At 35.9% G+C, this 27,859-nt stretch overlaps 1 protein-coding gene across 8 annotated transcripts in view; it reads right to left on the bottom strand.

Annotated features, from left to right (window-relative positions):
* The window catches only part of FAM184A (family with sequence similarity 184, member A), a 103,686-nt gene that overhangs the window by 37,336 nt on the left and 38,491 nt on the right, over positions 1 to 27,859 (bottom strand). For 7 of the 8 annotated variants that reach the window (XR_551262.1, XR_551264.1, XM_008583176.1 and 4 more), the window contains exons 4-9: positions 27,428 to 27,609; positions 25,114 to 25,311; positions 21,952 to 22,074; positions 11,217 to 11,378; positions 7,903 to 8,024; positions 7,280 to 7,430 (exon numbers count right to left, since the gene is read on the bottom strand). Coding sequence is in view for 6 of the 8 variants with exons in the window: in XM_008583176.1 (XP_008581398.1) it covers positions 7,280 to 7,430; positions 7,903 to 8,024; positions 11,217 to 11,378; positions 21,952 to 22,074; positions 25,114 to 25,311; positions 27,428 to 27,609 (938 nt within the window). In the remaining 2 variants the exon portion in view is untranslated. The remainder of the gene's footprint in view (positions 1 to 7,279; positions 7,431 to 7,902; positions 8,025 to 11,216; positions 11,379 to 21,951; positions 22,075 to 25,113; positions 25,312 to 27,427; positions 27,610 to 27,859) is intronic. The other variant, XM_008583194.1, reaches the window with a different exon arrangement.

Genomic DNA, 27,859 nt, shown 5'->3' with positions numbered 1-27,859 from the left:
CATTCATTAAATTTCTAACTTCCTGGAAACAATATTGATACTAATCTTACACTACAGTTCAAGTAAAATATGGTAAAGCTGAAAAAAAATTAGAGATGAAATATTTAATACAAATACCATATTTTCTTAAAGCAAATTATATAGTCTTTTTCTAGTGTTAATTTCAAGAATACTAATATCTAGAGGAAAGCAACCAACAAACTAAGATTTAGAAGTGGGATTCACAGCTCTGATAATTCTCCCAAAGCAAAAAATAAAAGGTCACAAACTATTGTTCAATATTTAAACTAAAATAGTAATAACAAGTATATATGAATGAAATTAAGGTGGAAAGAAGCTAATGTGTTAGGTTATTCTTAGCACTTTTCTCAGAAACTCAGTCTTAAATGACTTTACAAACATATGTCCACTAAACCCCTTTTACATCCAAATTTTTAAATTCTTTTTAGTATCTCGTCACATGAAATAGGAATAGATTAACTTGCATTGTTCTTAAAATGCTATCTAAATGTTAACTATTTTTCAAGTGTGTCCTGGGCCTCAGGACCTCTGAAGGCACAAACTGTTTATCCGCATTTCATCACAGGTGTTACTGCAGTATTCTGCAGAGCAGGTATATGCTCTGTACTCATTAGTAACTACCCAGCATTTTAAACACCTCTGCTCTTTTGAAGCTAGATACAGATCTCATAGTTCCAACTCTTCATTCTCTTCTCTAAAGGTGCCAATTTAAGAACTGATCAGACTTAAATTCCAAAATGGGAGGTTTTGGCCCGTGGCTCACTCGGGAGAGTGAGATGCTGATAACACCGAGGCTCCGGGTTCGGATCCCATATAGGGATGGCCGGTTGGCTCACTGGCTGAGCATGGTGCTGACAACACCAAGTCAAGGGTTGAGATCCCCTTACCAGTCATCTTTTAAGAAAAAAAAAAAAAGGGAGGTTTTGATAGGAAAAAGAAAATTAAACATTATTTAATTACTAATGAAATACTTTTAGATTAATTCAGAAAACAACTAAGTTCTGTTTATATTAGATGAAAAAGAACTCTCAAGAAGAATACTAACCACCTAAGTCTAATAAAAGAGGATATAATATACCTGAAGTAATAATGTCATTAATTTTTTTCTGACTAAAGAGAAATTAAAGACAAACTTCCATACTTACTAAGGAAAATATCGCAAATTAACTTTGAATCCAGGAAGTAGGAAGAATGAGAAATAATGGATTTTTGCTGGGTTTTGGTAGACTTTAATTCCATTCTACATTTTCTAAGAAAGCCAAATTAGGTCATGCCAGCTATTCCCACTTTCTTTTCTAGCTGGCTTTTCCTTTTTCTCCACATGCTATTTCTCTTCGCTCTTTCTGGTTCTTTTTCCTTAGACTTCCTTTTCCCTTACCCCAGCCGTCTCTTTCCCAGGGTGCAGGCTGGTTCTCCCATGTTTATTCTACATAGTTCCCTGCTCTCCTCATGTCCAGCGAAAGGATTCAGACCCTTCAGTGTCAGCTTCACTGATCTCTGTCACTGCTCAGGCCATCTGTCAAGGTCACTGACTGAGTTATCTTGGGAAGAGATGAATATTCCAGGTCCCCTGCTATTCCCTCTAGCTCAGAATCTGCTTCCATCTATTCTTCCATTAAAAGGTAGTGCCGTCACTCATTTAAACCAGTAAAGACTTAAGAAAAGGTGCATAAAAACTGATGAAAATATAATATTTTCCTATAGGCAGAAACAGAATTTCTAAAGAGAAGGAATACTTCCCTCCCTAACATAAAAGAAAACTTAATTTAAAGCTAAGAGAAAGAGCAGGAGAATGAGTACTGAGCTCTAATGACAAATTCACCCAATACTTTTGTGCTCTAGATAGTCTAGACCAGTGCTAAGAGAAATATAATTGAGAGCCACAAAAATGCAAGCCATGCGTGCATTGTAAATTTTTCAGCAGCCACATTAAAAAAAGGTAAAAAAGGCAAAATTAATTTTATTCATATATTTAACCCAATATATCTAAAACATTATCATTTTGACATATAATTATATAAAAAATGCTAGTGAGACATTCCGTAGTCTTTTTTTTGTGCTAAGTTCACTAAACCCAGTGTATATCTTACACTTACATCTCAATTTGGATGAACCTCGTTGCAAGTACTCAATAGCCGCAGGTGACTAGGAGCTACCACATTAGACAGCACTGGTCTAGAACTCAGAAAGTGGTCTACAACAAACCTAAATGAAAATGGCTTTTCAACTGCTCTTGATGAAGAGCACTTATCTTAATGCTGCATTTCTTATTGTAGTCACTGTTCTTTCTTATGGAGTGTGAAAAATTCTAAAATACCCTGTGATTGTAAAATCAATACATTTAAAACAAAAGTCACCATCACTCCATCCCCTTCACCACCCCCACCCCCAAATAAGTAGCTCATCCTGACCTCCTTGTCTCAAATAATGGCATCCTTTTCATTACCCTGGCTCAAATCCGAAGTCAACTTTAACATTTCCTTTTCTTTTACCAAAGTAGTCCATCAAATGACATGATTTGTTTCTTTACAGTTTATCTTGCATTCTCAGTGAAATAAACTTAATTCAAGTCCCAATTGGGCTGATTATTTGTACTTCATATATTTGACAACTTCTTCTTTGGTCCCCATGCCTTGATTTCTGTTCACTCTATTCAACAACTGTCAAGTACTTACGTGCCAGGCACGGTTTTCGGTGCTGGGGATACAACACTGAACAACACAAAGCTCCAGGTCTCATGGAACTAAAATTCTAATAGGGGAGATAATCAATATGAGGCTATGTAGTAAAAAACATTTTGAAGAAACACAAAGCAGAATAAAGGGCTAGAGAGTAATGGAGGTTGCTATTTTAGAGAAAGTGGTCAAGAAAGATCTTTTTGAGGAGATAAGTAGAGAATTGAATGAAATCAAGGAAAAAGCCACATAGACATCTGGGGAAAGTAGATTCCATGTGGAGGGATTGGCAGATGCAGAGGCCCCAAGATGGATTAAGCTTGGTGTGTGTTTTCCATAAACCGCCCGTAATCCAGTATAGCTGCAAAAAGGAGAGAGTGGTAGATGATGTTGGCAATGCAGCCAGAAGCCAAACAGTGAGGGTACTGGAGGTCATGGTCAGTGTGTCGATTGTATTCTAAATGTGATAGGAAGTCACTGGAAGGTTTGAGGAAGAAGAGTAACATGATTGCACTTCTCAGAGTTGAATATTCAATATTTTCAGAGCATCACTTTGGCTGGTTGGAAAATAATCTGTAGGTGGGCAAAAGCAGAAGCGGGGAGACCAAAAGGAGGTCTCAGTTGCAGTGCAGGAGAGAAGCAGCTTGGACTAGCGTGGTAGTGGAGGAAGTGGTGAGAAGTGGGTAGGTCCTGGTGTTTTCTGAAGGTAGAGCAGCAGGGAGTGCTGATGGGTTGGCTGTGCAGTGTGAGAGAGTGTGGTCAGAGATGGCTGAGCAGGGGATGGCTGGCAGCGTCTAGGAGGAGCAGTCCGGCCTAGGTGGAAGGGCGCATGGTGTATATTCAGGAGTTCTGTTTCAGACACTTTAATTTAGATATCTAAATTGAGATATCTCCATTTCATCCTCACTTCAATATCACGGACATATTAAGCTTCCTAAAATAAAATTTCAGCATGTTATTATTCTCTTTTCCATAAACCTTTGATAGAATTTCATAGTTTAGTGAGTAAACTTTAAACTCCTAATATTGTAGGTAAAGGTTTTCCACAATATCCTCTCTCCCCAAACTGTCCCCTAACCTTGTTTTTCTCATTACTATATTCCTCACTGTGCCAGAAAAATAAGAGCATATGTTTAATAAAATGTTTGTTGAGTGAATAAAAATATTTGTATTTCTGCCACTCCTTTATGTTCATCCTTTGCCGTATTCAAGATTCACACTAAAGCTGACCTCCTCGATAACATCCTACCCAGTCACATTGGCTGTATTATGGTTTCTCTACTCCTACCCAATGATATGTTGGTAAAAGTTTAACATCTCTCTGAAAATCAAAGCTCCGATCTGTAGCATTTGCTGATACCTGCAGTGTAAATACAACTACCATGGATGACTGCAAGCCACCAACATGATGTCCCTTAATGTGGAAGTAGGAAGAGATGCACACAATTGACTATGATGAGCTGGTAGGAGCCAGCTCCAACACAGCATTGCTCCTAAAGTAACTAAACCATCTATAAAGTCACTGACTGCATAGTGTCATATATATGGCTATAACCAGCTAAATGACTTTGGGGCCTCAAAATTCACATCTAAAAATGGGGAGTCAGACCTGAACTATAAAATTCCACAGTTCTGTCTAAATGATCTGTGTATCTCCCTATTTCTAAGTCCACTCTGAATGAGCTGAATAAATCATCATATTGGACACAAAATAAAATCTGCCTTAAAAATGGTGAAATAAAGGAATATGTGATTGCATTTTAGTTTCACAAATAGAAAATATGACTACAGAGGACTCTATATAATCATTTTTCTTTAGACAGAGTTGAAGAATAAGAACACAGCTCTTTTGCTTTAAAGGAATTCAAACATACACATTGATTAGACCAGGAAGTATAATTATCCTTGGACTAAAGTGTAATCAATCATTGGACAGAAAAAGAAAGCACAATGAAATATTAAAAGAAAACTGAAAGGTACAAAATTGACTCTGAATCAGAACACAGAGTGAAAATAATCACTTTTGGAAAATTCCACGAAGTGGAAAACATCTGATTCAAGGAAAGTGAAAATTTTATGCTTTTCTATGCCACTTTTTGACAAGTGGGCCATGAGGGCTATAATTTAAATCAAATTTAACTCTCAAGAGTTTATATTCATAAGAAAAATACATTATTCCATTTCTTCTTTGCTCTAAGGAGGATGAAATACTGGTACGCTAAGCGCAAAAATAGTCTCATGTTCAGTTCATTCAGAAATAAATGAGGTGAAAACTCAGATCCTCTGATACTTTTTCACAGTATATGCTTCTGCCTAAGCCCTGGCCATTCCAATTCTATTCCCCACTCTTATTCCTTTAATTTCACCAACCCCAAGCCCTGTCTGTTTTATAAGTAATGAGGGGAGCTGGAATGCTGAGGCTTAAGAGGGTGAGTGAGGCCAGTAGCAGTGAGTGGAGTGGAACAGTTGTAGGGATTAGGGCTGGCGGTGGAGGTTATGAGGAACAGAGGTTGGCAGCAGGTCAGCCAAGTAGGAAGTGGTAGAGCAGGCTTCAGAGGACAGGCTCTAGGAACCTATCCAAAAGAGTTAAGAGAACAAGATCCATAGGGCCAGGAAGGAGGAATACTTTGTTCAAACCAAAGTTCCATTAAAAAAAGACCACTAGTCTTACTATAATTTTTTGTCATCTCATGTGTCTGGAAAGAATGAATACCTACTTTCACTTTACTGGGGAATACTTTTGTTGACCTTTTTTCTTAACTTTCATCAGGCATAGGTGATTCTGGAATTCAACAGCTATTTGCCAGTTTAACTACAGTAATTTGTATGTCCTATACATTTTAGAAGTAAGGAGAAAGGAAGATATTGTGATCTTGGAAATGACCTGACATCGTGGAGCATAAAAGAATAGTTTTACTTTTGGGGCCAATTAATTCCTGATTATCTTGATATTTATGGTTAATCTGCTTTGAAAACTGATTTTAAAAGTTCTGTCTGTAAAGCTGGCAAAAACTGGGGCTAATGTGTAGTAAATTATTTTATGATACACAAAACCACAAGATACAAAGCATCAGAACTTTTCAGGAATGAACACTGTAGAACAGGCATCCAAAAAAGGAAAAGAAAAGAAAGATCAGAGAAGCATGGATGAAATCTGACAACTTAATGTAATACAAGAGAGATTAAAGGAATAACAAATAAAATAATTTAATAAAAAATAAGTGGGAGAAGTGGTAGACCCTCTTTGCAGCACAAACCCAGCCAAAAAATGTCTATGTTCAACACTCAGGCAGGTTTTAGGGATGTTTTTCTATTTTATTATATAATGGAGCTATTTAAATCTTCCTAGGTGAGGAACATGGTAAAGGATTAGTACCGCTCTACTCAGTAAAATCTGTCCTTCTGGATCCCTAAGTAGGAATGTAAAATAAGTGCATAGAAAGTAATTAATAAGCAGTACTAATATGGTATCCAACTTCTAGTAGCAGTTGTTTCCTTGTTATTTTTGCCTGAGTTTCAAAGGTTTCAAAGGATTCACAAAAGCTTATATGTGCGTGTATATATATATATATACGTATATATGTGTATATGTGTACACTATATATACGTATATATATATATATACACATATAAGCTTTTGTGTGTGTGTGTGTGTGTGTGTGTGTGTGTGTGTGTATATATATATACATACACATATGTATGTACTCTCCCTTCTCAGAGTAACATGATAAATTACTATAAGATGCCAGACACAAATTGGCAGACCCCAGGTATTCTTGAAAGATATTGTATGTATGTACCTATGTAACAAATTATCATACCAAAAGCCTATCCTTTTTATTTTGAAATTCATCATGATCACAAATAGAAATATAATAGTGGATTTCTAGCACTAAATTACTGAGCTGCTTCTTGTCCAAGTTCTGCACTTCCTTACCAATTGGTGACTCATGCAGTCAGTCCTATTTAATTACTGGCTTTGGAGGAGAATGCTAAGAATTCATAAATACAGAAGTTGTGAAAATGTGCAAAGTCTTTTAATTATAATTATAAATGTTCTGGAAATAAGCGAGTGTGACATAAGATAGATTTAGAAATATTACCACCTTTTGTTTATGTAATACTCTCTGCAAGGGGCTTAAAGCATTTGGAAGCATAACAGGCAACATCCCATTGGTGAGAAAGAAGTAAACTGCTCACTGTAAGTAGTTTTAGTTATTCAGGATATATGTAATAAGTTTTACCTTCTGTTGCCCAAATGGTATCTAACGGCTTGAAAAAAAATTCTATGGTTTCAAAAACTGGTAACTTACCCATTTAAAATCTCTAATGCATTCAGTTCAAATACTAAACTAAAAATGTGTAAATTCTCAGTATTTGGGACTGCATATATAGCATAATGATTTAGCACAATGTTTTATAAGTTTATAAATATGTCTCTTCAATTTTACATATTTTTTAAAATGCTGTTTTCCCTATGAAAAGGAATAAAATACAGTGAATTAACATACTGTTTTACAATATTTCCCAATTTAGAGAATGTCAAGGAAAATGACCTTCATAATGTACAAACTATTAGTTACCTGGTTTAAGAGATCTTCTACTTTCTTCTGCCACGAATCCCTGGCTGCATTTTTCTCTCGCTCTTTTAACTGCAAAAGTTGAGACATTGCTGACTTCTTATCCTCTTCATGTTGAAGCCTTAACTCCTCACGAAGTTTAGAACACTCTTGCCTAAAATAAAACAAATGCATTTACTCTAAAGAGAATTATTTCTCTCAGTAAATGCAGTATAACCATTCACAGGTTTTCTAAGCACTTAATTAATCCTCTTTGAAAGCCGGACTCAGCATTAACAATAGATTATTGTATAACTAAGGACTATAATGTAAATCGGTAATTTACCCAAGACCATTGATTTATCAATTTATCAATGGCAGAAATAGGTACTAGAACCAGTAAGTCTTTTGACTTCAGGTTAGTTCTCTATTTTATATTCAAGAAAATGAAATCAGAAAAAAGTAAATCTGAATTCACACAACAAAAAAAAGAATTCCAATTTCTTCATATCTAATCACAGGAAAAATTGATTTAAAATATTGTTACTAAGTCTTTAACAATATGATAATATGAGCCTTACCAGAGAAAACCTTTCTTGCACATCTGTAAGATGTGATAAGATTACATGACAGAATAAAAAGCATACCTAAGATTTTCAGTCCACTTTATTTCTAAGTCATGGGCCATTCTGTCCACTCGGAGCTTCTCCTCTTCTTTCATGGCAGCAAGTGTTTCTTCATGCTGTTGCCTTTCCTGTTCTAGCTCAGTCTGAAGAACAGAAACTTTTCAGTGAAGATTAGTCTTGAAAAGCGAAGACACTGCTGGTTATTTCAGATAAGTAGAGTGTTTGTATTATAACTTCTAAATTCTTATAGCCCAATAGGTGATAATGCCATCTGTGATAATTACTCAAGTTAATTTTCTGACAATAGAATATATAGGACACATTTTATATTTTAAATGTCCTTATCCAAACTATATTTTATTAAGGCTTATAATATTACAAATTACTTAAATAATTTAAGTCAGGATTTATCATCTTAACTAAACCTTCCATATCATAGGTATCTAACAATAGATTGATTATTCAATTATCTTCACATGTATACACATTACACAGATATGTTATTCAAATTTATTCACATTTATATTCAAAAGTATGGTATTTGTTAAAGCTTAAGCATTATAACTGTACCCCACTAACATGATTAAAATAATTATGCAGAATTTAGGCTACTTTCTGTTTTTATTATGTAACTTCAAACCAGTAGTCCACGTGTTTAGCGTTATGGTAATATGACATGATATGCCAACTTGTATATGAAATCCCTGTAGATTAGCACAAGTCAAGTGGCTCTCTGGAGCCTGGGGCTGGAGGTGACCTGTTTGGACAACACTGCCAACCATCAGCCTCTGCCAGCAGTGCAGCTGCTCTTAGGGTCCAAGGCAGAAGAGGAGCAGATGATGGCCCATCCTCCTGTTATCACAATGACCCTTTCTGGATCACTCACCGCTAAAAGCATGTGGTGTAGCAGTTTTTAAAATGTATGTCCAGGTTAATGGGAAAGAAGCAAGTCAACATCGAAATTGCCATTCTACATTGTTGACCTGGCTTTTAAACAGGAAGTACTGAAAATTGAATTCAGCCATCTTAGCCAACTGTCTTTTTCACTCTGCCTCTAGGAACTATTAATAAGTATGCTGCCTGTAGGAACCGTTTTTCCACCAAAGGTAGCATTAAATGAAGTAGAATTACTTGAAAATATTTCTTTTACTTAACGCAAAGTACTTTATTAGACATTACTGGGGTGGGGCTGGAGGGAAAAACAAACACTTGCTCTTCATGAGTTTGCACGAAGTTGTGGTAAACCATAACACAGTGCCTATATTTTCTCAATTAAAATTGTCCAGCACAACAGAAAATAAACAGCTGATAGGATTTTGCCTAAAATTTTGATTATTTTCTATTTGACAGAACAATGTAAATATGAGAAAGGACCTTAAAGAAATGAAACTGAATTCATAAGCCTGATTCTCAGTTCCAGAGCAGTGGGGGGAGAGAGCAACCAAGATAAAATATCCAAGTCAGGAACTGGGTGTATACCAAGGCAAGAGACATATTCAGCTAACACCTGTTAGAAATATTTCAACTGTTTATTTTTAAATACATTTTACTACCTTAAAATATCATCTTCCTTTTATTTTTTTATTTTTTATTTTTTTGGTGGCTGGCTGGTATGGGGATTCAAGCCTTTGACTTTGATGTTTCAACACTGCACTCTAACCAACTGAGCTTACCAGCCAGCCTCTTTTATTTTTGACAATGGAAAAAACACTTCTTAATACAGTTTGGTCATACAGTTCAGCTTTATGTCACAGGATGTTACCATTGAGGTTATAGTCAATATGTTTGGCACCACATAAATATATCAAGTTGTGTTATTACACTAGCTCTAAATTCCAACCTATGGAATTGTGATATGACAGTGTTACATATTATGTATAACATATATATAATATAGTGTGATATGACAGGCTATGTCATATATTAACATTGCCATATCGCATAGCCATTAGAGAAACATAAAAAGAAGGAAAAGGAGATTCAAGGAAAATACAATAATCTGTTTATTTTGTCACAGAATTCCAAAAAAGAATGTAATTAATATTCAACATATATAGAATAAACAATTATACCTTAGATAAAATATGAATAGAATTACATGTGTACCATATACAAGGTATATCCACTAAAGTGCCCTTGTTTACATGCTTTTGAAATGTAAAAATTCTAGGGCCAGCCCGTGGCTCACTTGGGAGAGTGTGGTGCTGTTAACACCAAGGCCATGGGTTCGGACCCCTATATAGGGATGGCCGGTTGGCTCACTTCAGAGAGCATGGTGCTGACTACACCAAGTCAAGGGTTAAAATCTCCTTACCAGTCATCTTTAAAGAAATGTAAAAGTTCTAAGAAATAAAATTTAAAATAATATTAATAATAGGCAGCATTTACTGAGAACTTAGTATTTTGCGAAGCATTGTGCTATAAATGGTTTATCTCCTTTACTTATTACAACAGCAGCGTGAAGAGTATTATTACCCCTACCCCTCCCTCCTTGTGCAGATGAAGAAATTGAGGCTTTGCCCAAAGTTACACACTAAGTAGTGACCTCAGAATTCACACACGACCAGCCTGACCTCAGAGCCTACACTCTAAATCATCTCTCTGAAGGAGAGGTTGAGAAGAACTTGCTGGCTACTATCCCCCTAGTTTTATGGATCATTTACTATCTAAGGCAGTCTAAATCTTTGCTGTGCTTGATAAGAATGAAAAGAAAAAGGCAGAGCCTTTCTGAAATTTGTAGATCACAGAGAAGCATTCAGTCACTACACATGAAAGTTCCAACTCTTACCAGTAAAAGAACTGTTCATACTAAGTGTTACAGGTTGAATTGTTCCTCAAAAAGATATGTTGAAGTCCTAACCCAGCTCAGTACCTCAGAAGGAGACCTTATTTGGAAATAGGCTCTGTGTACATGTATGTAGTTCAGATGAGGTCATACCAGAGTAGGGTGAGCCTATACTCCAATATGACTGGTGTCCCTGTGAGATGACAATGTGAAGACAGGAGAAATTAAAATTGCTTCCAAATGACAAGAAACATGTGGGGGCTACCAGAAGCTGGAAAAAGCAAGGAAGGATCTTCTTTAGAGGTTCAAGATGGAACATGGCCTTGCCAACACTGTGATTTTGGACTTCAAGCCTCCAGGACTGTGAGAGAATACATTTCTGTTGTTTTAAGTCACCCAGTTACTTTTTATTTAGTACTTTGTTATAGGAGCCTTAGGAACTAATATACTAATTATATACAATGTGATGCTTAAATAAGCTTTAAGCAAAGTGGATAAGTTATATTTTTACTTTGCTGATGTTTAGATTTCAGTAGAATTATAAATTTACCTCAACATTTAATAGAGCATCCTTGGTCTCCTTCAGCCTGACTTTAGTCAAGTCAAGTTCATTCTGAAGCCTTTCCTGCAAGTCCTGAAGACCAGCAATGAGTCCTTCCGCAGAGCCAAGACCTTGTTCACTTTTCCTTACCAGATCTTGGAGGTGGCCAATCTGCAAGTAAATGGAGTACTTTTTAATATACTTCACTGTAATAGACCAGCAAAACACAGTTTCTTCTTGAAGTTTTTCTTTACCTGTAACTTTGCTAAATGGATTTCTTAATGAAAAGACCTCCATATATATGATTTCCCCTTTCCACGATAACCATGTAAAGAAATGAATATATTTCTCAAGCTCCTGGCTTTAAAAAGAGAATTCCCAGTTCTATCAATAACAAAATACCTCTACTTAGGAATTAAAGCAAGAGAAAGATTATATAAAAGACTGAAAAAAAATTTTAGATAAAAATATTTTAAAACCTGTTCTTGAAAACTGAATCACTTGTATTTCATTTGAGTTCAGTTCTCCTGCTAAATAAACTTAGGTCAATATTGATAAACTGGTAAATGCATCGTAAACTAGAATAAGCTGTGATTTCTGTGTTTGCATACAAAATTTTCTCTCATGAAATCTTTGAGTTTAACTTAAATACTCTTGAAATTAAGAGCTAAGAGATAATTTGCTGATTAAGCAGATCCCTATCCTCAAATTATAAGAACAAAAATCCATAAATAAAACACTTTAAATTATCTAGGAGAATGCTATGAAGTAAAAACCTCATTTTTACAAAATGGGCAAGCCTACAAACGTTCTACAAAAATTAAACTTAATAATCTAAAAATAACGCCTCAATATTTCTATTTATAAATACAGACATAACAAAGAAAATTATAAAAATTCTCCTTCCACCCTCTCTCTGACCCACAATTCCCTCCCCTGATGTACAGCCTCCCTGTCGCCTTTCCATGCAGGCACATGTTAACATATATATATGCTGAACAATTCTAGTAGTGGTAGCATGTGATCTTGTTAGTGTCTCTAAAGGGATGCTAACCTCATAAAATGATATGGGGAGCTTCCCATTTTTTCTGTGCTGTGAAATATTTTCAAAACAAAAGAACTACCTGTTTCTTAAAAGTATGGAAAAATTCATCCATTAAATCCTGTGGGCCTACTACGTCTGTAGATACACATTGGACTATTTTCTATCATGGTTATAACTGGTTTGGCCAGGTTGTTCAACTACTTTGAGTCATTTTAAAACTTTAAATTTTCATACAAAGACATCTTTTTTCTTAATTTAAAAAATTTACTGGTTCATAACAACAAGGTCAAGGGTTCAGATCCCATACTGGCCAGCCATAAAAAAAAAAAACAAATAAAAATGTACTGGCATATTTGTATACAAAATTCACTTATGTTTTACAATTTTATCTGTCACTATATTTATGTCCCCTTTCTCTATTCTATATTGCTTACCTGCATCTTCTCTACTTTTTGTATTGATCTGGCTTACCATAAATGTGTATTAGAGTAGTGAATGAATGACTGTAAGGAAAGCAATTGTAACAGAGATGAAAGAATATTGAACTTAGCAGATAATCTAGTTTCAAGTCCAGGGAGTGCCACTATAAAACAGGAGTAATAAAACCACCTTATGGAGTTATTATAATGACTAAATTCAAGGATATAGAGGAAAAGATTCTTTAACTAGAAAGCAACATACAAACATTAGGTACCAATCAATAAGGAAGGAACAAACAAACTTTTTAACATGGAGAAGAATACTCTTCCACAATCCAGAAAATTTTCAGATGAATAAGAGTTATGCATACAAATGCAATACAGGAAAAAATTTATAAAGAATATTCTAGTTACTTTGTAAAGAATTAAGAGAGAGGGCCTATTAAAGAACCTAAGAATCTAATTAGAGACAAAATGAATATTTAAATAGTTGAAAACTTTAAAATTCTGCACAATTAAATGTAATAAAATATAAAAGCAAGCAAGTGACAAACATAACTGATTAAAGTTTGTTTTCTAGAGGCCGGCCCGGTGGCGCACTGGATAGTGCGCCGCTTGGGAAGCGTGGCGGCGCTCCCGCCCGAGGGTTCGGATCCCACATACGGACCGGTTCCTGCTCACTGGCTGAGCGAGGCGCGGGAGCGGCGCCGAGGGTTGCGGTTCCGTTGCCGGTCCCCGGTCCGGTACGGGGGCAACACTGAGGGTTGCGATCCGTTGCTGGACACGGAAAAAGACAAAAAAGACAAAAAAGACAAAAAAAAGTTTGTTTTCTAAAATAAAATAAAAATGTATATGTGTGGAAAACATCTGTTGTCTCCCAATATCAAAACCTCTTTTTGGCATTTGGGGAATCTACCCTTCTTCTCTATGGGTCCATGTGGTCTCAGTAGGGATTCAACCCAAAAACCAGGATGAAGTGCTTGACAGAAGCGTAAACCAATAAGGTTGTTTCATTCTGTTGGCCATGAAGATTGGTTCATGGGCAGGCACCTGATTTAAGCTTACAGTGATCCCAGTGATATCAGGACTTTTAAATGCACTCCTAGAAAAGGTCTTTCTCAAGCTGCACATGTACCTAAAGGAATATATGACCAAAGCACGAAGTTACCACAGAGAGAGCAAATCCAACTTAAGAGAAAAAGAGGAACCAAGTTCCAGTGTCACCAATTTCAGTTCTGAATCTAGTCATGCTTGATGCTAATGTTATACTTGGACCTTTTAATCATATGAGTCAATAAATTTCCTTTTTCCTAGGCTAGTTTGAGCTGGAATTTCTGTCATTTGCAATTGAGATCAATACTCAGATTACTAATACTGTGCACTCTGAGGAAATATAGTAAGTCAGAACCTCCTCCCTGGAATATCTGTCTATCCACATCTGTTCTTCTCTAATCTATTCTCCTTGGAAGAGCAGAGTGAATTTTTTATAAATTTAAATATGGATACAAGTGTAAGTCCTGTCCCTCAAGCAAGCATATACATATTTGCACTTATTATCTTCCAACTGCTTCCTATTGACCTTAGGATAACATTCAAAATCTTCGTGAGGCTTACAGGGCTTCCATGGCATAGCCCCTACCTAATTCTCCAGCCTCAGCTTGGCAACCCTCCTTCTTGGTCTTTATACTCATTGGGAGGAAGAGTAACATTGTGATTAAGAACTGAGTTTTGAAATCGCACCACCTGGAATGGAATTCTGGGTTTACCTATTCACTATGTGACTTGGGCAAATTAACTTTTCTGTGACTTAGTAACTAGTATCTACTGCACACGGTTGTTGGCTGTGAGTAATAAAGGAGAGAATAGTACAAAGGAGAGATTATATAAAGCAATGCCTAAAACAAAGTAAGCGCTAAACATTAATTATTATTATAGTTGCTGTTACACTCCATCTATACTGGCATTACCACAATTACTAGAAATTTCTCATGCCTCGGGGCCTTTACATAAGCTTTCCTCAATTTATTATTCTGGCAAGACCTTATTTATCACTTACCTCCCTTTTGTAATAGGCATCAGACTTGTAATTACCTGTTTCTGTGACTGTATCTACATGATAGTAGACATCATGTCTGACTTATGCTCCACTGTAACCACAGTGCCTAACACAGTACTTTGGTACCTAATAGCCTAATATTTATTGAATAAATAAATGAGTCAATTACAGAAAAAGTTTGTACATACTTAGTAGCAATTAAGAAGAAATAAAATCTCTTCTACATCTCGATATGTAGGTATTTAACTCCTAAAAGGACCCTCAATGCCTTCACTTTCTTGACTTTGTTTTGTACCAGGGCAGGTGCTAGGCCATATGGCACCTCTAAGCAGCAAAAGGCAATCCCCCTGGGCGTGGAAGCGGCCCCAGAGCATGGAAAGACAAGCAAAGGATGCTTCTGTGTGAATCAGAAAAAGTCTCCCTTTTTTCTAGGCAGAGTTTTGTGGAAATTTAAGCTGTTTCTAAATTTCTCCTACTATAAACAGGGCTGAAATTTTGTCAGTAATCCTTAATTATTTGCTTATGTTAAATACACAGAAATGAAACTGCTTAGTTAAAAGACATGCCCATCTTTAAGGTTTGCCTACGTGCTGCTAAATTCCTTTCCAGGCAAAAAATTATTCAACTCTATATTCCCATCAGTAGCTTATTTATTTTTATTTTTACTAATACGCCCCCATCAGTAGCTTCTGAGCGTTTATGTCTTTACCCTTATGAACACTGCACGGTCTATTTTTTAGCATTGTCAACTGTATGGTAACAGAATAGAATCTCATTGATTTCATTTCCAGTTCTTAAATTACAATGAGGTTAAAATTGTTTTTTTCATGTTCTCCTTTAGCCTATAAAAGAAAACTAGGGTGTCTATATTTGTCTTACTGTCTTATAAACACTCTTAAGGTGTTAAAGACATGAGCTGTTTGTTAGTCATATAATTTGTCAACCACTTACTCCCTCTCTCCCAATTTTTCCTCTTTTTATTTTGTTTACAGTGTGTTTTGTTATACAGAAGTTTTACCTTTAACTATACAAATATTCTGTGTTTTTAACTCATGATTTTGGTATCATGTTCAAAAGGCCTTCATAGTCTTAAGGTTTGTCACTTGTGTTTTCATATTTTATTTATATTCATATTCATGATTTTTTACATTTCAATCCTTAACCCATCTGGAACTTTTTGGTATGAGGTTGAAGAAAGGATCTAGTTTCACTTTTGTCTGCTCTTCCATTCACATATAATCTTAAAAGAGCAGTGTCATCCACTATTATTCAGATTAAACCTCTTAACTCTAGCTTCCATGCTTCTTTTCTACTGAAATTGTAGGAAGTTCTTCAGAGACCTTTGCTCGTGATTACACAACCTGGTGTCCTCTTTTCAGGTCTCCTGCTCGGCACTTCCACCCTTTTGTAACCATCTGCCTTTATGGTTTTCTGACATCCATTAATTCCTGTTCTCATTCTTCTGGCTTCTCCTTCTCAATCTCTTTTCCTGGCTCTGTTAACTTGATATTGGCACTCTTCTCTGTTATCAGCTCTCTTCTCATCAGCTACCCCTGAGTGGGCTCTGCTACTCAAACAGCTTCTAGAACTGCCTAACCTTTAGCTCCAAGCCTGAACTCTCTACTTAGTTCCAGCCCATCTCAAAGTTAGCATATCCAAACAACTCAGTGTCTTGCTGGTCCAATGTACTTTTCCTATTCCTATAATTGTAATTCCTATCTTCCAATAGTAGCATCATTATCTGTCCAAATACCTGAGCTAGATACCTGAGTAACTTTCTACCACCCAACATATCAAGTCCTGTAAATTTAACTTTTGAATAATCCTCTTCACTCCCAGTTTTACTTTCCTAGTCAAAATGCCAATCATTTTTGCCTGCACTAATGTAATAGCATCTTAAGCCATCTATCTAATCACCAACCCTGCCACACACAATACATCCTCCTACTTCACCAGAGCTCTTTTTCTAACAAGACCATCTGATAGTGTGGTAGCTCTGTTGATATCACTCCATCATCAGGATAAGTCCAGTATTTGACATGGCGCAAGAGTCCCTCACAATTTGGCCTCAGATTTCCTTACTACTATATCTCTTGTCAAGCCCCACATGTATCCTATGGCCAAGTACAGTAGTTCTCACCCAGGGTCAATTGCCCTCAGAGAACATTTGGCAGTGTCTGGAGACATTTTTGTTTGTTACAGCTGGATGGGAAGGGGTGGTATGCGCTACTGGTATCTAGTTGACAGAGGCCAGGTATACCATTAAACATCCTAAAGAAATCATCCGACCCCAAACTGTCAATAATGCTGAAGTAGAGAAAGCCTGGTATAGTGAAGTGATACATAACTTTTCCTGGTTCACCAAGACACTGAAACTCGTATACCCATATGACTGTATTTACATTATTCCTCATATCCATATTAACTTACATCATTCCTACATTTGACAAATTTACACCCACCTTTCAAAGACTATCTCCTATACTGCATTTTTAAAATCTCTAATATCACATTCTCTAAACTGTTTATGAACCCTTATCGTCAGAGAATCACTCCCTCCTCTTGGCTCTAAAAACATATTGTATTTATCACTTAATTATAACAGGCACTTGAAACTATGAGCTTCTTGACATTTTGTCAAAGTATCCTCATCACCTAGAAGAATCATGCAGTAGTAAATGATTTCTAAATCATAAAAAAATATGCAGTTATCACTGATGCCTCTTGAATCTAGTTCCAATTTTTCTGGAGACATATCTAGGGAAAAAAGTAAGGAGAGGTACAAAATTATTCCTATCCTTTGGCCCAGTAATTTCATTTAGAGCAACAGCTAGACAAAAAGGAAACAATTTTTAAAAAATGAACAAAAGTATTTATAGACTTGATAATGTATCCATTTACCAGTAAAAACAACACCCTGATAAATGGTTAGGCAGGAACCTCTCTAATACCCTGGCTCCTCAGTGTTTTGGGGCCAGTGAGTGAAATATGCCTGGACTGGTCAATGAATGGAACCTGGATCTGGCCTTAGAAATACCCCACCTTGTACTCTGGCCATGGCCTTTTCATAATCCCTCCCCACCTCAAAATAAGAGGAGGCATTTGCCTTAAAATTATCATTATTTATAATAATAAAAAATAATTTTAAATTAAATGCTCAACAAAGAAAATGTTTGAGCAACTGTGATAAAGATATATGACAGAATACTATACGAATATTTAAAATGCCTAATATGTAGATAAAGTTAATAAATGAAAATATTTATATGGAATAAAAACAAATTCACAAATCACTTGTGAATAAAGGTTATGCTATAACTATTAAAATGCATATAAAAATGCACATATACATATTAAATGTTATTAGAAAATCTGGAACTCTGAAAACATTCTGTATGCTTTTTTCTTTTTTTTTTTTTTAATTGCTTAAGTCCATAAAGAGCAATTCTCAGAAGTTTTAGCACCTACCAATCACTAACTCTAAGTGACATACTTTAAAGCCATTTGAGAATGGAGTTTAGAAACTCAATCATTGTCCTTTAAATCATGGCAATAGATGTCCTGCATGCTACAGCACCCACTACAGGAGCCAAAGAAATGTTACTTGCTTGTTGTAATAGGCAGAATCCCAAGATAACCTCTTCCTGACCCACACTTCTCCTGGGACCTGAGAATATAATGAGATATCACTCCCACGATTACATTATGTTATACGGCAAAGGGGATCTTGCAGATGTAAGTAAGATCCCTAAGCAGCTGACTTTCAGGTAATAAAAATGGTAGATCTAGGGCCTAACCTAATCAGGTGAACCCTTAAAAGAAGTCAGAGAAATTCTAAGCAACAGAGGTTTTCTTCCTAGCCTTGAAGGAGTAAACTATCATGTTATGAAAGGAGGAAGCCATGTAGCAAAAACTTGAGAATAGCTGCTAGGAGTTGAGAGCAGTCCCTGGCCAACAGCTAGTAAGAAAATGGGGACCTCACACTGCACTCATACAACCACAAGGAAATGAATTCTGACAACAACCAGTGAGCCTGAAGGACGACTTCTCATTTCATGTGGGATTGCAGCCTCAGCTGTCACTGTGGTCTCAGCCTAGGGAGACCTGAGCAGAGGATCAGCTAACCCATACTTGGACTCCTGATTCACCAAACTGTGAGATAACAAAAATGTGTTATTTTAAGCCATTACGTTTTATGTAATTTGTAACACAGCAACAGAAAACTACACTCATATTTATAAAAAGTTGGTTTAGTTTTCAATGAGATGTTTTATTCATTCAACAAATATTTCATTCACAAATATTTACTGATCTCCTATCATGTGTTAGGCATTGTATCAACCATGATATAACATATTATAATAAATAAATCCAAATGATTTTCATTTTAAGAAAATACTGAACTATACATATGCATAAAAAACTGATATCCAAAAGAAAATCTATAACTTAAATGTTACAAGAACACTTTTAAAAAGCCATATTGGTTAGATTATTAGCCATTCAGACTAGAATTTTGTCTTTGAAGGTGATCCCAAATAAAATTTCATAGGATAGCATAGTCATGCTCCACCTGAGACTTTGGAATCGCTTGTTTACTTTAATATCATATTATGATTCTGGCACTTGTGAATTTATCATCAAAATCCATAGTTGACCTATTGATATTTTTAGGCTATATCACTTGTAAGGCTATCAAGATCCATAAACTTATGAAGATATTACGCTCTTAAATTTTTTTAAAACAATCACTTTCAGTCTTTACAAGGTATCCCTTAATCCTTTCTTTATGTCTTTTTATAGATATATCTAATAGCCATCCAATAAATGAAAATGGAATAAATTCTTCACTTAAAAGGAAAATATTAGACTAGCTATTTTTTTTTAATGCAGCTACATGTGGTTTCTAACAGGCACTTATAAACATAAGTAAGCAGAAGAACTGAAAGTGAGTTGATGGAAAAAGATATATCAGCTGTATCATACTACAAGAAAGCTGATTATACAAAATCAAACAATATAGACTAAGCCAAAAAGTATGATTTACTAAAAAGCTAAAATAATTCTATATTTGTATGCACATAACAAGCCTCTAAATGCACAAAGCAAAAACTGATTGATAGAATCCAGGGAGAAATAAATAAATCCATGATCATATTATCAGTTTTTAGTAACTAAGAGATCAAGAATATAAATGTTAGACAGAATACAGAAGATTTGAAGAAAACAGCTTAAAGTCTTGACTTTATGTACAGGCAGATAGACTACATTGTGTTAAACAACTGAATGTAGCCAGAACATTAAATTCCTCTCATGCTAGGTCACAAAGCTAGACTGAACAAGTTTCAGAAATTGTTTTCATACAAATCACAATTTCCAATGGCAATGCAATTGAGTAATTACTTTTTAAAAAGTAACTTCAATCTTATACAATTCTTCCAGGGAACAAAAGAGGGAATATGTCCTACTTACTTTTATGAGGCTAGTATAACCTTGGTTCCCAAACCAGAAAAAGATAGTATGAAAAAGGAAAAGTACAAAGCAATCTTACTTGAACCTAGGCTCAAAAATGCTATAAAAATATTAACAAACTGAATCTAGCATAGATAAAAAAGATAATATATCATGACTAACTAGGACATATTCTAGAAATTTATGGTTGATTTAATATTAGAAAATTGATTGAAGTACCACATTAACAAGGTGCAGGAGAAAGTATGATGTTAAAAGATACAGAAAGATCAACATCCGTTCATGATTTTTTTTTTAATTCGGAAATTAGAATTAGAAGAGAATTTCCTACTTGATAAAGGGCATTTACAAAACAAAACTCTAAAGAAGAATCATAATTAACAGCGAAATATTGATATCCTTCCATTTAGGAGCAGGAAACAAAACAAGACTGTTTATTATCTCTGGAGATCCTAGTCAGCAAAGTAGGACAAGAAAAAAGATGTCCCAGACTGAAGGAAAGGCAGGAGCACATTTTAGGATGAACCAGGCAGATGCTTGGGGAGCCATTCTAAAGTGGCACCAAAACATTACCAGGGCGTTAAAAAATAACTGACAATGTAGCCAGAAGGAAAACAAATTACATACTTACCAGAATTCTTCTCAGTGGGACTGCACTATGTAGGTTGGAGGAATATTTAGATAAACCATTTGGAATTGAGAGAGGAACCCTGAGGGGCCTCATAAGAAACACAGATGGTCTCTAAACTGCCTTCTAATGAGAGCAGGACACAGTGACTACAGGGGATCACATTCTGCTAGGAATGATGCTCTCATCTGAAGCCAGTGGTGGATTATCTCGAACAACAGAAGAGAGGTTGGACAAACACCAGTAATAATCTTACTACTCTATCATTCCCAAATGTAGTGCTTGGTACTTTCTCTGGATAAATGTTTAAAAGTAACTAGAGAACGCTGAGTGCAAATTATTAGCCTGCCCAGGGGCACTCGTGTTTTGGAGTGGTTTCTGTGAGCAGAAGCAGTGATGAGAAAACAAGACTCAAAGGCTGTTGGCGAGGATGACACTTGGGAGGTCAGAACAGCTGAAAAGATGAGCAGCATCAAGACATGAATAGTTTGAGGAATGTCACTCAGCAAACTACATGAAGGATGAACTCGAAAGCAAGGAAAAGGAGATAGTAGAGCATGCTAGGGCACAGTGTGAACCAGGACAAAGAGAGAGAGAGAAGGAGCAAATAATATCATTATTTTAAAAATGTCATTACATTTATTTTGTTCATCACTTTTTTGACTTATAACATTTTTATTACAGTCTATTATTTGCTTTTTCTTTTCCAGGCTAAATATTATTTTCACATAAAATTTTGAAAATATTTTAGATGTCACTATCTAAAGCTTATAAAGTCTCTCTGTTTTTTTTTTTAATTGCGATACAGTGTAGAGAATACTAAACTAATGTTTTGTAAAAGGGCAGAGAAACTGTTTTTGTTTTCTTTCCTGTACAGTGATGTTCTCCTTTGTTTTGCTTTTCCCCACAAAGGCGCACTGGTTTAATGTCTTTTATAGTAAATTTTTACCTGGTGGGACATAAGCAAAGTGTTATGAAAAATCCAGCATTGATTAAAGTTTTGGGGTTGTTTTCACTCTAGATATGTTACCTTCACTGAAGCTCACGTACCACACAACGTCACCAGAATAAGTTATAATTATGAATATACATATAAAAAGGTGATAGGCCTAAGGAATTCTTGCCTCTTGATTGGCTGTATTCAGCTTATCTTCCAGGACTTCCTTCAGGTTTTCCAGCTCCAGCTGAAGCTGACTTTTATCCTCCTCCAAGATTAGTTTCTCCTTTTTATATTGTTCCTCTAATTCCTTAGAAAAAGAAATTTTAAAAAATTAACAAGATTATAAGTCCTATATACTTTGAAGACTCCAAGAAAAAGACTATTCTGTTTTATATTTTGATACTTTGCTCTTCAAATTGTTCTTACTCTTAATTAATAAAATCAGAGTTAACAGTGACTCTAATTTAATCCAAATGGCTTAGATTCTACCATTGTGAAACATTTATAGCCATTAAATAACTTTTTAAATGGCGAGAATATGTGACTGGTCTAAGTCAAGCTATAGTCAAAAGACAGAGCAGTGTGATATAAATGACAACTCGATGAGATAATAAAAAAATTCCAATCGTATCTTGAATTCAGAATTCTTTTATACTTACATAAAAAACAAAATCCAGTCACACTTCTGGAACTCAGTGGTCTATTAAAATTAAATTAATTAGGGGTACAGGAATACAAGGATGGGGAGCTGATTAGGTCTAGCTTAGTGATGAAATCTTTAGAGAGACAGCAGTTCCTAAGTCTGGTTTGAAGGAGTGCACCAGTAGGAAAAAGTGCTGGAGCAAGAGAGGAATATAGCATTCTAGGCAGAGGAAAAAGCATGGGCGAACCACCATGCAGGTATAAAATAGCATAGTATGCTACAAGTAGTTCAATATTTCTATAGTGTAAGGTAAGAAGAGTAGAAAATAGAGATCTGTGTCAGGGGTCCCCGAGACAAACCTGAGTTTGATGATGTGCTAGGAGGACTCACAGGACTCAGTGTATAGTCATACCCATGGCTGTGATTTATTATAGCAAAAGGATAGAAAGCACAATTAGCAAAGGGAAAAGACACATGGGGCTAAGTGTGAAGGGAACAAAGCACAACCTTCTCACACAGGACACACTTAATTCCTCCAGCAAGTTGTGACGACTCGTGTGAAATGTTGTCTACCAGGGAAGCTGATGAGAGACTCAGTGCCCAGGTTTTATTGGGGGCTGGTCACATAGGCACTTCCTTCCTGGCAAATACCAAAATTCCAGACTCCCCAAAGGAAAACAGGTGTTCAACACAAACCCCATCATTTGCATAAACAGTTTAGGCACAATGAGCCATTCTTATCAGGGAATGGTAAAATCCTCCCAAGATTCATATTCCCGGATGCCAGCCAGGGGCCAACTTGCCTTTGTAAGGATAGCACTTTCAAGCCTGCTATGTTAACTCTTTTCTGCCCTGGTTCTCTGTATATTCATTCTCAGATGGGGTGGAAACTAGAACTAGAGTTATGATGGAAAATATAATCCTTTCTGATAACTATATCATAAAGAATGGAGAAGTCATCTTTAGCTAAATGTTCTTTGTCTCTGGAGAAAGACTACTCTGGAAGGAGGCTGGTTTTAGCTTAGTCTCAGACATGAGCTGATAGGCAAGAGAAGAATGAAGCAGAAATGACAAGTTATTTTGATAAAAGAGAAGGGTACAAATAAGGCTGTCAGAGAGGCTTTGAATATGTTCTCATACAGGAAATTTTATGTCATCTGTCTCATCACAAACATGTTTTGAATAAAGATTTTTAAAAATCTAATTGGCTTAAGGCAGGTTTTTAGGTGGCTTGAAAATTAAAATTTAATGGGGTGGGGGGATGATTAGGGGTGAAGTGATGAGGCAAAAATGATATCGATAAAAGATGCTTTGATTCTAGCACTTAGAACTTAATAAAGAGAGATAAAGAAAGACTAAAGACAGGACATATGTAATTTAAATATTCCAATAAGAAAAGACAAGGCTAGGTGAAAAAATAATGACAAAAGATAGTTAGGAAAGAGATTACAGAAGCAGCAGTTAGTGCTAACTAATTTACTATAAACCCTGAACACCTGGTAACAGGCATCCAGCATTGGTAAGCATGCACACGTATCACATAATTAAAGCTGTACAAATTAATCCTGGAATAGTGAGCTGGCACAGAGAAAATTACAATCACAATCTTGAGAATAATGTGTCTCTGGGTACATAAACATATAATATTAAGTTTATATAGAATTAACATTCTAATATGAAGTTTTATTTGAATTTTTAATTAAGTTTAGGTCTTAAATATTTTTTCTAATTAGTTTGTGTCACAAAAGGAGGGAATATTGAGGCAGAAGACCTCAATTCACATCCTATCTCTTCTACTTACTATGTTTGTAACTCTAAGTAAATCATTTAGATTTATTAAACCTATTTCACCATCTGTATAATAAAAATGATACTAATCTCCAGGTCATAATCATTAAGGAATATATAAGAAAGTTCTTTGTAAAGTACTATTGTGTAAAACACATAACAGCCATCATTAATGAATGCCTACATGATGTGGTGTCTAAATACTGGTATAGCAAACAAACCAATACCAGTGTCATAGGATTAAATGAAAAAATATATGTAAAACATTAGTACAGTGTCTGGCACATAGCAAGAAGTACTAATAACAGACACTTATTTATCACCAGGTGCTAGGACATGTCTGGGTACTCAACACCTTATCTCAATCCTCACAGGAAAATTGTAAGATGCATCACATCTTCTGTCAGATTAGGAGGCCGAGGCACAGCTTTTGGGATCCATGGGAATGCAGTAAGCAAAGAGCTCAGGGTAAGGCCCAGGCCCGTCAGATACTTTGCTTTTTCTGCTATTCAGACTGTCTGCCATGCATTACTATTAGCAAGCTGATTACTTACTTGAGGAAGAAAAACACACATAAATTATTTTCTCAGGGATGGAAACTATCTACAAAAGAAGTGCTTCAACTAGTTGAGGCTTCCTGAAGAGCACACCTATCTGGTTGTCTCATGAAGAAACAGCTCAAGATCAAAGAGAGTGTTGCTATTATGGATTATATGAAGTAATAATGTCTCATATCAATTAACCGTGTCCCATACCAAGAACTTTCATATATGTTACCCTTTGAATCATGATTTAAAGAATGATTACAAGACAGCAGCCATCGAAATGAAGCAGATGATTACAACACAGGTCAAGGTGGACAATTACAGAATCCCATCACTTGACAATGCAATGATAAACTGAAGTTTCACTCACCATTTGCAGTTTTTTCTTATCCCTAATTGCATTGCTGTGGACAGCCTCAATTGCCACATGGTGCTTCCAAGCTAATTCTTCCAAAGTCTTAGAATGTGCTTCATTTAATTGAGTCATTTCCCCTTCCAGTCTATTTTGCAGGTTTTTAAGCTCCATTTCATAATACTCTTGCTGAGTTCTCTTTGCTTCATTTACTTTCTAAAATTAAAACAAATAAAGACCAATAACTGGCATTTGCTTTTTTCATCACTGCTATTAGTATTTTGAATACCCTAAAAATATGTAAACTTGAATGAACTGAGTGCTACGGGATCTAGACTACAAAACATGAGAATAGATCATTAGCATTCTCAGAAGGTGACTGGGTGGCACAGGCGAAATGAAAAATTTTAAAGCAAGAGATAAAATAGACAATTATTAGATTAGAACCAAATATGAGTCAGCATACCTGCAAGCTTAAGAGAGAAAGGCTTTCTATATGTTAAAGTAGTACACAAAATAGCTTACCAATTAACCCACTCAAACCACATTATTCTATACAATTTTGAGTGCCAACTGTGTAACTTTTAAGCACTCACAGTCAATGATTAAAAAGGTCAAAAGACAGTGGCTATACAGGTTTATAAGTTCTATGAAAGGGATATCTATCACATGCTGTGAAAGTATATAGGAAGGGAGCCTAACCCGGATGAGGTGGGAAAGGGTGCGTGTGCGTGTGCGTGTGAGAGAGAGAGAGAGAGAGAGAGAGAGAGAGAGAGACAGAGAGAGAGAGAGAGAGGGAGGGAGGGAGGGAGATATCAGGGAAGGCTTTTCAGAAGAGTAGACCTCTGAGCTGGTGATGACACATTCTCTTATTTAATTCTCACAACAAGCCCAAAAGGAAATTAAAAATAAGAAAATGTCAAACATAGGTCTGATGTCAATATCCTGCATGTACAAACATTTCTACTGCCTTCTAGCATTCCTGAAGATGAGAAGGAGCTAACCACATAGCAAAGTTTAGGCAGATAGAAAGTCCATGCAGCTGAGCATTGTGTATAGAACACAGGCTATAAGGCTTAGGAATGGTGAGAAATGGGGCTCAGAAGCAGGCAGGGGTTAAATGATGAGAAGGGGTCTTTTATACTAAGGACTTTGGGTTTTCTTCTGAAGGGAATGAGAAATCACTGAAGTTAAGTTAGTGACATTGTTTAAAACAATCACCTTGGCAGGAGGTTGGTGAGCTGATCGAAGGCAGGGAGAGCAGTTAGGAGGCTGCCACTGTAATCCAGGCAAGCAGTGACAGGTGTCTAAACCTAGCATATGTGAATGGGTACGAAGAGTGAAGGATGGAATAAACATATGTTGAGGGAGTAGAACCAACAGGACTTTGTAACAGATAAGAGGGTTGAGGAAACAGTAATCAAGAATGACTCCCAGGTTTCTGAGTTATCAAATAGACAGAGTGTGGTACTATTGGTTGAAATAAGGAGTAAAAGAAGTATAGTACTTTTGAGGGGAGAAAGTTCTGGGCGTGCTAATTGACATACTTGTGTAAAACATAGATAGAGATATCTAATGAAGAGTTCCAGTATATAGGACTCAAGTTCAGGAAAAAGATCTGCTCTGGACCTATAAATTTAGGAGCTATCACTGAACAAGTGACAGTTGACGTTACTGAAATAAATGAGCGTGTGGAATGAGATGAAAATCCTGAGAACATCAGTGGTGAAGGGGAGTGAGCAGGAGCAAGGAGAACAGACATTGTTCAGTACTCTTAGTTGCTGAGGGAAGGAAAAAGGAAAGATGTTCAAAACTCCCACTCGGTAATATAGATATCTGAAAAACTGAAATAAATATTCAGCAATCACTCTACAAATGATGTCTTACTTGTGTAATCTAGGAATTTAATATGCTGGCATGTGTATTTTTAGAGATTGATGCTGTCATCCTCTTCAGTTTGACAGAGATTTCCTAGGTGTATATGCAATAATATATTTCATTAGTGGGAAAAAAAAATAGGATTAACTATAAATGTGCACTCCGACAAAATAAGAGTTTATTCAGTTTCTGGATTGAAATACACTGGAATGCCTTAAATTTTTATATTATAGATTGTTACCCACATATTTTGAACATATACATAATATGGGATAGTCTAGCTTTACACCTTTTTTCCTCAAAATAGAAACAAAGACAACCACTAGAGTAAGAAATGTATTGTTACTGTGGAGTAGAAGTAAGCACTCCAAATACTTCAAACCTGTAAAGGAAGAAAACCAAACTTTTTTTCCTTCCCTTTTTTTGGGAGGTGGGGTGCTCCATTACTTTTTACCTTCTCCAGTTCCAGAATCTGCTGCTTCTGCTCTTCACCCAGACTCTGAGTTCTGCTTTGCAAAAAAGCTCTTTCCTCTTCAAGTTGAGATAATCGCTCATTGGCCCTCGATTTTTCTGATTCTAAATCTTTAATTGCAACCTCCTGGGTCATTTGAGTTGCTTGAAGCATTCCAATATGACCTAGCCCCCCAAAAGAAAAATGCTTTCAACTAAAAAATATGTTGCACTGTGGTATAAAACAGTTTATATTTAACGACACAGTCATATGTTATACCTAAGTAAAATAAATGATCTGCATGTACAAATTTTTCTTTGGTTTCTTCACTGTGTAAAATGAAAATATTTACATTGGGAACACTTCTTATCCAACCAGAATAATTTAAACTAGCAAATCCATTTTCATATTATTGATGCTTCCTGGACCTAGTAC

The sequence above is a fragment of the Galeopterus variegatus genome, unplaced genomic scaffold (assembly GCF_000696425.1).
Source record: "Galeopterus variegatus unplaced genomic scaffold, G_variegatus-3.0.2 Scaffold96, whole genome shotgun sequence".
NCBI lineage: Eukaryota > Metazoa > Chordata > Mammalia > Dermoptera > Cynocephalidae > Galeopterus > Galeopterus variegatus.
This window is presented reverse-complemented; position numbering and strand designations above follow the sequence as displayed.